Source organism: Rhipicephalus microplus, chromosome X, assembly GCF_043290135.1.
Source record: "Rhipicephalus microplus isolate Deutch F79 chromosome X, USDA_Rmic, whole genome shotgun sequence".
Taxonomy (NCBI): Eukaryota; Metazoa; Arthropoda; class Arachnida; order Ixodida; family Ixodidae; genus Rhipicephalus; species Rhipicephalus microplus.
The window spans coordinates 50,105,959-50,115,451 of NC_134710.1; the positions used below are offsets into that span (position 1 = coordinate 50,105,959).

General features: G+C 45.8%; 2 protein-coding genes across 8 annotated transcripts in view; one reads left to right on the forward strand and one right to left on the reverse strand.

The window, feature by feature from the left end:
• The window catches only part of LOC142761684 (sister chromatid cohesion protein PDS5 homolog B-B-like), a 65,527-nt gene extending 56,251 nt beyond the window's left edge, over positions 1-9,276 (reverse strand). Inside the window, exon 1 of one of the 7 annotated variants that reach the window (XR_012886688.1) lies at positions 8,797-9,270. The gene's annotated coding sequence lies outside the window, so the exon portion shown is untranslated. Of the gene's footprint in view, positions 1-1,838; positions 2,141-8,796 lie in introns of those variants that run through there. The other 6 variants (XR_012886687.1, XR_012886689.1, XR_012886692.1 and 3 more) reach the window with 6 other exon arrangements.
• LOC142775190 (zinc finger SWIM domain-containing protein 3-like) lies at positions 2,191-7,283 on the forward strand. Its single transcript, XM_075876535.1, has 5 exons — positions 2,191-3,061; positions 3,213-3,321; positions 4,021-4,252; positions 4,382-6,286; positions 6,554-7,283. The coding sequence occupies exons 1-5, from the start codon at positions 2,814-2,816 to the stop codon at positions 6,859-6,861; spliced, it is 2,802 nt and encodes a 933-aa protein (XP_075732650.1). The 5' UTR covers positions 2,191-2,813; the 3' UTR covers positions 6,862-7,283.
• Positions 9,277-9,493: the final 217 nt, after the last annotated feature.

The following is a 9,493-nucleotide window of genomic DNA, read 5'->3' on the forward strand; positions in this document are numbered from 1 at the left end:
AACAGAGATAGCTTACCAAGATACTGCACATAAAAATTTTTCCGTGACCACTGCGTGCACAATCAGCGTGTCAGGGAGGCGGTTAAAATCATGATGGCGATCGCGTTAATTCAGGTATTGCATTAAAAAAACTGTGAAAATGGATGCGAAACAATATTACTTCACTTTGAAGTATAGCTGATCGGTTCAAGTTGGGGGGGGGGTGTCAAGATTTTGAAAAATTGGTCAATTAATTTCCTAAGACTGTCTCCATCATTTTCAGGGACTCCACTGTATATTAGCGTACAAAAAAGTAAAATACAAGGTGAAAAAGATGTCAAAACATACGCAAAAAAAAAAGTGATGACCAGCATTACCGCGGCGCGCACCACGCAAAGTCTCCATCGGCCTCGCATAATATTTTCCTCGGCTGTTTCCACAAATTTGAATCAAAGAGGCTCAACATTAGCACTGTTTAAAATACTTGGAGGTTGGGAGGCGCTGCTACTTTGGTAGCGTGGGCCGCAGCAATATATTAATATTATATCTCTTGTAAACTTGCCTAGCTCTGCATGACTCGTTTTCGATGGGAGCTGCTGCACTTCGCTCATCCACTCTTAAAATTTCGGCTCGAGAGACTTTGGGCTTTCACTTGTTCTTGCGCCATGCAATTTGTAGTGTTTGTAGTGAAAGCGGGATACTGGGCCATCGTAGGTCCTGGCGGGCAGCCGGCGTACGCGGTGGCTGGTATACGTGTCGCACATCTTGATTTTCTGGTCTTGTATCGAGCGAACAAACGAGGCCTTCCTGATCCGATGAGCTCGTTAAAGTACGACAACAAAAAAACCACAATGCTTCCCTTTCAACATCGTACACAGCAATAGATGACGAGCCCCCAACAAACCGCGCTGCAGCACGTGGACTGTCGTAGATACCCAGGGAGGTACCCGGGCATGGCGGAAGAGGGCGACAACGGCGGAAGTGACATCACATGAACACTATGTATTAACATATTTTGAAAGGAAAGCACGTAACACATGCTCTCGCACTGCTGTGAGCACTATTTGGCCAATCCCCCACAATGGGTATGCGCCACTATTAATAGGAGGACAACAACAACTACAAGATCACCTGCGCCGTATTACAACAAACTTATTATTGCTACAGACACATCGCAATACGACGAAAAGTCAGGGGTTGGTATTTTCAGCCCAATTTTAAATTGGATTTATTACCTTCGACTACCCGATTTCATACCCGTTTTTGTGCCCGAGTTTCTGGTAGTAGTGCTCGGCTTACGCAAGTTAGATACAGCAATTACATCAGCTGTCATAATAACAGATTCCCTATCTCTCTGTGCGGCACTTTCTGTTGGTGCTGATAATCACGTAACAAAGGCGTTCCGCGCACTAGTACCTGCGCATTTGAGAAAAGTACGATTAGTTTGGGTGCCTGGACATAAAGGTTTGTTTCTAAATGAAATAGCCGATTCCTTAGCTAAGTCGTCAATCAGCGAACCAATTCTATCGCTCTGTCCATCATCCACTTATGTGACTGCTGCTAGATTCCGCAGACGTACGCTTCTGCAAGTCTTTATAGGTTCAACACTAACAAACTCTACAGAATATCGCCATTTATTATATCCCTGGCGAAGAGACTTTTGCCGCACTCAAAAACAAGAAGTTGCTATCACAAGGCTGCGTTGCCGGGTACCAAATCTAAATTTCTATAAACAGAGGTCTGCTCAGGCACCTTCGCCACTGTGCGCATTCTGTGATGATCTGGAAACAATAGACCTTTTTTTTTTACCTGCAGGCGGTTTAACACATTACAAAAAACTCTATTAGAAACACCTTTACCTGGTATTGGTATGGACGTATCTCTGCCTGTCATTTTGTCTTTTGGAGCTTCCATTTTTGGTTTCTCTAATGCGACAGTATGCACGGCCGTCCGGGACTATATTGATGAAACTAATAGGTTGACTAATTAACCAGTTTCATTATCCTAACATGTCTACATAATTATATACGCATAAAATCAGATTATTGCTCTATTCTAAAAATAAATTCGTTTATGTAAATATTTGTATGCATTACATTAAGCACCACACTTTTCTAGGCTATCGGTAATCTTTCTGTTATACCTACATCATTCCAAATCTGAACAGTAAATTTAAAACGCTGTGTCTAAAGGTACGTCGGACGTACCCGAATACCAAAAGCTAAAGGTACGTCCGACGTACCCGAAACCGTGAGTCTAAAGATACTTCGGACGTACCAGAATACTAAAAGCTAAAGGTACGTCCGACGTGCGCTTTCTCGCAAGTTTTCACTCAAGCGACTCAAGTTCCACCTGCCCGTCCGTCGTTTTCAAGCAGTTCGCACGACTGACCTCTTAGACGCGCGGATCCGAGAAAAAAAAAGTTTTCGTCAACGAGTTTGTAGTTGGACGCGCAGACGTTGCACCGGTTACATCAGACGTTGCACGGGTTGCACTTTCTCGCCTACTCAAGCTTGGTTTATACCACGGAAATGTTTATTCCTCCGTGGTTTACACGCAGCTATTATATCGCTTGATTAGGAAAAAAAAAAAGTTTTCGCCATCGGGTCGATTTCGATGCAAGTAGTACAAATCAATCCATTCCAATCCAGTTCTTGGAGTCCGTCCGAGTCTGTCAGGTGTTCTGTGAGTCTGTCTTATCCATAGTCTTATCCGTCCTACTTGTGTGGCGCCATTCTCCCGTCTCTTCAGTCAGCGTGTTACAGGTGTTCTGTGGTGACCGTTCCGCAGCACGTGCGGCGCCAGTCAAGTGTTCCCGTTCCGCAGCTCGTGTGATGGCTGGCAGCAAAATGAAAGTTGGGGACAAATTTCCAACGTTCAGGGAACTGGAAGCTGCTGTGAAAGGATACAGTGAAGAGAAGTTCGTGCAGTTTTACAAACGTGACTGTCGAACTGTCACAGCGGCGAAGACCAAAGTGAAGCGTTTTCTGAACGAACGACTTGGAATGTATCAGGTGGTTTACTGCTGTATCAAGGGGGGCAAGTCTTTCAAGAGCCGCAGCAAGGGGGAAAGAGATACCAGGTGAGGGCCAGCACTGGTCATTGTTTCCTTTGTGTTTCTTTCTGTGCTGCCAATCCACCATGGTCAGCGACGTGGTTGCGTTGTACACATCATGCATTTAGACGATTGTTTCCTGAGAGACATTGAGCATGTGACAACGGATCACTTTCAGCACCTTTCAGGCTGGATGTCCGGCGTTCGTGAAGTGCAGGGCCTCTGACGATGGGAACTTCCTGGAGGTTATTGAAATGAATGAGGACCACAACCATGAGTTATCGAAGGTATGGAGTTCCTAAGCATCCTTAAAAGTGTGCGACAGTATCTTAATGCCCTGTCCTTCATCCCTCACCATGTGTTGTTAAATTAAGCCAATACAGCTTTTGCTGTTACCTGTTCATATTGGTTAGTGAAGTTCAGTTCTGTTTTTTCACAGAAACAAACCTGAGTTTTGAGGTTATACAGGGTGACATGCACCACTGAAATATACTTTTGACGAAATGTTTGACGTGCTTACTTGATCGCGCAAAATGTTCTCGCTCAATTCTCATTGAGCTGGTAGCACCAGCACAGGGGATGCGAAGTTTTGCGATGTCAAATTAATGGGATCAAAGCAGTACATGCAGGTTCATTTCTTATTCACACTCAGAGGAATTCCTGCTGCATCATTATTACATTGAGGCAGATTAACTGCAACTTGCTTGTCATCAAAGCCGCCATTCTACAGTGCTACTACATTCAGGAACTGTGTCCTTGACATCACATGCGAGCCATATATAGGAAACACAGATTTACAGTTACAAGCATGATAAGGTGAGATTGAAGTGAGCTTGCTTGTGCTAAGAACCTAGATGCCATATATGCAGAATGTTGTCTGCACTTGTTTGCTTCACTCTGTGAGCTTGACATTGCATAATGCAGTTAACCTATAATTGCATATGTAGTTCAGTTTAACATTGAATGAAAAGTTTATTTTATTGCAGTTACTCTACAGCCACCTGCCACAAACCAGAGCATTAAGAGAACCAGGGGCCAAGGAGGAAGCCACACAGCTCTTGGCTTTGCATGCCAACAAGAAGTTGGTTAAGAAAAGGATAGAAGAAAAGACGGGGAAACTTGTCCTGCTCAAAGACTTGAGCAATGCGGCCTCTTCCCTCAGACCACAGACAAGGAATGACCTCATTAAGACTGCAGCTCTTCTGCAAAATGAGCATGGTAAGCACCTGATATTGTAGCACAAGTTTTTAAATAATTGCATCTGGGTTTTCCAGTGGGCTTCAGAGAAACTCGTATGTACAGTCGGCCAAATCTTTTACATTTAGACCATGAAATTTATTTCTACAGGTACAGACTACCACATCCTTGCTGATGGGGAAAACTTCCAAGGAATTTTGCTGTCCAATGAGTCTATGCGGTCAAATATGGATGCCTACCCAGAATTCCTAGGAATTGATGCCACCTACAAGCTTCTAGAAATACGAACACCAGTCTATGTGATGCACGTTGAAGACTCCAATGGAGACACAGAGACAGTATGTGTTGCAATTCTTGTGAATGAGTCTGCACCCACTATCAAATGGATGTTGGAAAAGTTCAAGGAACTGCACCCATCTTGGCCAAAAGTAAAGTGTGTCATGGCAGACAAGGACCTTTTGGAGCGTGACCTTCTCAAAGAAAGCTTCCCGCAGTCGAAGGTGCTCATCTGTGTGTTCCACACTTTAAAGACTTTTCGACGCGAGATTGCCTGCAACAAGATGAACATCACTGCAGAGGAAAGGGACCAAGCCCTGGCACTGCTCCAGAAGATGGTCCTGTCACGATCGAGTGAAAAATTTGAGGAGCTTCAACTGGAATTTGACAATAATGTTTGCCAAGAGATCCGCTCTTACTATGACAAAAACTGGCGTCCCATCAAGGATGAGTGGTACACTGGACCCAAGTTTATGTCTGAAAACTTTAACAACACTACCAACAACAGAATTGAAAGTCTGAACGCAAAACTGAAAAGTGTTATAAAAAAGAATAGCTCCCTTGAAGAGTTTGTGTGCTCACTTTTCACAGTATTGAACGCCTTGAGCGATGAACGTGACCACAGAGCATTGACAAGCATATCCAAAAGACCTTGCAAAGCACCTTCTAGCCCTGAAGAAGCTATGTATCAGGAATCATTGACTCCCTATGCCTTTAAGCTTGTAAGGGAGCAGATCTACCTGTCAGCCAAGCGAGTACCAAGTGACCAAAAAGCAGATGTGTTCACATTCGAGGCGTCGTCTGGCAACACGTCAACAACAAAAACTAACTGCAATTGTTCCTTTTGGAACGCTATGAGACTGCCATGCCGGCATGTGTTTGCAGTTAGGCGGACTCTGAACATTAGTCTCTTTGATGACAAACTTTTTCTAAAAAGGTGGTCCAAGGCATATTACTACTGTCATCAGAGAGCCTTCCTTTCTCAAGAGAAGTGCACAACTGAACATTCCATTTCGGAGCAGGCTGCAAAACCTCGGAGGCCAATGTCGCAGCATGAGAAATACAGGGAGGTATTTCCTACATGCAAGTACATAGCTCAACTTGCTGCAGAAGAAACAGGTGAAAGATACCAGGGCCGTCTAAAAGTTTTGTTGGCACTCTCTGAGGCATGGGAGCAAGGGCGCGAAATTGAAATCGTGGAAGTGTTGCGTCATGAAGCCTCATCCCCTTCATCACCAGAGCAAGTCAGACGCCAGCTGGAGCTGACTGTGTCCGTAGAAGAGAATGCAGAGTCACCCAAAGCTGCATCAGGTGAGGATTGGGACACGTCTGAAACTGCAGATCAGAATAATTCACATGATCAACCAGATCTGCCTCAAGCACCTTTAAGCCATACCGGGGCAGAACCACTTCATACCACTCCTGAGAAAGAGCAGCGTGCCCATAATGCAGGTGCATGCGAAACTCCTGATGAAGTGAGAAAGGCACAGCCACGCGAGAATACCTTGGCCCCTGCAAGCAGCGCCGGGCCTTCAGACTACATGCGCGAACGCCTCGGAAAGCTGAAAGTGCCCGCTAAGGTGAAGTCACGAGGTCGACCCAAAGGGGCGGAGAAAACCGTTATTGGGCTTCCACGACGGCGGCAGGGACCCCACAAATCAGCAGCAACACTGCAGCCATTTCGCGATCTGCCTCCTCAGGAAAAGGAGCTCAGGATCCTAAGTTGCTTAGTTCCTCAGGGCCTGCTAAGTGAGGTTCAGCAGGGGAAACTGCTACTCGGTGAGTTGTGAGATTTACCTTTATTTATGCTTAAATTTCCTATTTTGTTGCAACTTCAGTCGCTATCTAAGGTGTAGTACGAAGGTGTCTGATATCACCTATAGGGCTGCAACTACAGCTACATTCTGTAAGAATATTGAGTGTTCAATTCACAAAATAAACCTGAGCCCTAGAAATAAGTTCCCCTTGTTCAGATTCATAGCATTCTGTTGTACCTTAAAGCCATCTGATGGCAGGTTCAGAACACTTATTCAGTAATTTTTACAGGTGAGGACCAGGTGGAAACCATACCTTCCAGGATTCCAGAGACAATCCTCGACGAGGAAGTTCACCTTGACTGTGTCCAGAAATACTTCACTGAAGACGGCTGGACAGCTGTGCTGGCAACAGTCAAGGTGAAGAAGCAAACCATAAAGTGGAAATGCAACGAATGTCGGGACCTGTTAGAAGAGGACCCTTCTGTGATTTGTGACTTATGTTTGTGTTGGTTCCACCAAATCTGTACTTCACTGAGCAGCCGCAACAGGAATAGTTCCTGGTTTTGTGCGAAGTGTGTAGCAGCAGCCCAAATGTAAAGGAGCTGCTCCGTGAGTGGAACACAGCGATGGGAAACCTGCTGCAATTGCTCCTACGTGCTATATTTTGTTAAAGCTGGTCCATACATGCTACAAATGAGCAAAATTACTCCAACCTGCTACGTTTTGTGAAAGCTACTACATTAATGCTACAAATGAGCAGAATTGCTCCAAAGCTTCTACGCAAGCAGGGTTTGCTTCTACGCAAGCAGGGGAGCTCGCAAGCAGGGTTTGCTTAAGCACAACAAAAGATGGCTGAGTGTATGCCCCACTGGCATGCTTATAAAAAATGGAAGAAAGCTTAGTGCTGTTTCATGCGAGTGACATTTACATGTATTGTGTGTCTGTGTATTTGTTCCTATTATTCTTCATACAATTGTGATCCTTTGATTAAAGCTTGCATTAGTTGTGCCTTCAGTGAACACTGAATTCATTCATTGTATACATAGTTTGCATTGACGTCACCATGGCCGCCATCTTAGGGCCCCCAGCTACTTTGAGATGCTGGGTTAGCTCAAACGGTGACATAGGATTTGTGCCGGTGCCCTTCGCGTTCCTTTGATTCCCCACAGCGCGCCTTGCGAACAGAAGAAAGTGGGGACATCACAAAAGAACACGGGGACCGAACAACTGTGTGTCCTCCTCTGCAATGGTACTCTCTAATGACATAAAAAGTCACGGTTGCCGCCATCTCGGAGCACCCAGTGCAGAGAACCTGTCTGTGATGTCACGTGAAAACTATGTATAATAAGAGCATTAAAATGCTATCTGGCCTGTCTTTTTCGTTTTTGCAACCTGCTAAGGAGGAGATCATGAGAGCACCCAGGCGTAGGCGGCTAGCTAGTTAGTGATCTAACTTGGCTAACCAGATAAATAAATTCGTTTGGTTTGCTAAGAAATGCTTTGCATTTAAAAATCTTACATCTTGTTTTTTTCCCTGCAGTAATTAGCTAACGACCCGCTCATCTGGAAACCTCGTGGACTCAAGCGCGCTGGTTAGTTTTTGGGAGCCGGTCGCAGTTACGGTTTCAAAGGTCAGCGAGTAGGTCGGCTCCCAGAATGGTTTTCGTGCAAACTCAGCTGGCTACATAGGCGCATATCACACAAAACCGCGTTCGCGAGAGTACCGCACAGAACTCTTTGCCCGAAAATTGCTCTGCCGAGGGAAGGACATCAGCCTCTGTACTTACGTGCGAGCCTCCCCCTTTCCGTTCAAAAGATCTGCTAGGAGAGAACGGCACCGCCGACATCGACGCCGTTCGTCAACCACGCGATGCTCTAAGTTTTCCATTGTCACCGGTAGTACTCGCTCCCTGTCAGTCTTTTACGTGAGCAGGCTCGCACGAAGGCTCGTTTCTTCGTATATATGCAAAAATTGGTACGCGGTAGCCGTGGACCCACCCGGCAACTCCCGGCGTACGTCCGACGTATCTTTTTTTTTTTTTTAGACTCAGTTTCGCGTACCCCCGACGTATCTTTAGACTCACGGTTTCGGGTACGTCGGACGTACCTTTAGCTTTTAGTAATCGGGTACGTCCGACGTATCTTTAGACTCACGGTTTCGGGTACGTCGGACGTACCTTTAGCTTTTGGTATTCGGGTACGTCCGACGTACCTTTAGACACACCGAATTTAAAAACCACTCGATTCTTGGCCAATCCCCCATAGTGGGTATGCGCCACTAACAATAGGAGAACAACAACAACAACAACTATTCGTCGCTTCTGCCGCAACGCCAGTACGGCGTCCGCGGCCCTATTCTGATGTGGTTGCTCTGGTTCTACTGATGCAGCGAACTTATCGGTGTCATTACGCAGAGCATGCGAAAGCGGTCGCCAACTGTGCTGAAGACTCGGGTCAGACGGGCATAAACACAGGTATATTTGTTTTCATTTTGCGTTGGCAGTCACCGCCGAGACTATCTAGAAACCTTACCTGGATCAATCTTACCAGCGCGGCTGTAGGCTTGACACGCGTAAATTGACACTAAAACGTCTCGGTCCTACCTTCCTCCATGTGGTCCTAAAACCATCCGAAGCTGGCTAGTCTTTAGCACGACCTCCTCTATAGATTGTCTTTAGAGGCTCGTTTAGAGTAGAGGCATAGAAATAAAGGCAGCGTTGGTAGAGGTATGTAGCATGCATGGAGAAAGAAAAAAATGTGGTAGCATACGTGTAGCAGGCCACGCCTTAGTGTAGTATCGGTTCAGTTTCGGTATTTTACGTATATTTCGGTCACGGTTTGAGCATAGACGCCTGAGAAATGGCTCGTGTTGCCAGCGGAGTCGTCCTGCCTTCAGTTTTGAGCAAGAATTGCAAGTTTTGAACGCAGAATTGGCATGATTAAGAAGTCCGCACTTGAGATCTATCGAACTTTTAAGCAGAAAATTGCCAAGGAAAGGATCTATGATAATACTCGGGGTAGTTCTCTACTGTTTGAGGCCAGGACGGGAGTATTGCGAACCAAGACATATCGGGCCAAACACGAAGGGGAAGACAGAGTGTGCGGTGCGTGTGGAGAGGAAGAGGAAACTGCCGAGCACTTGATAGTGTTCTGTAAATGGCTTCACCATATAGTTTAGGATGACGGCGCAGAGTTTTTCAAAGCGGCCGCGTCTGCTCCCACCGGGTGG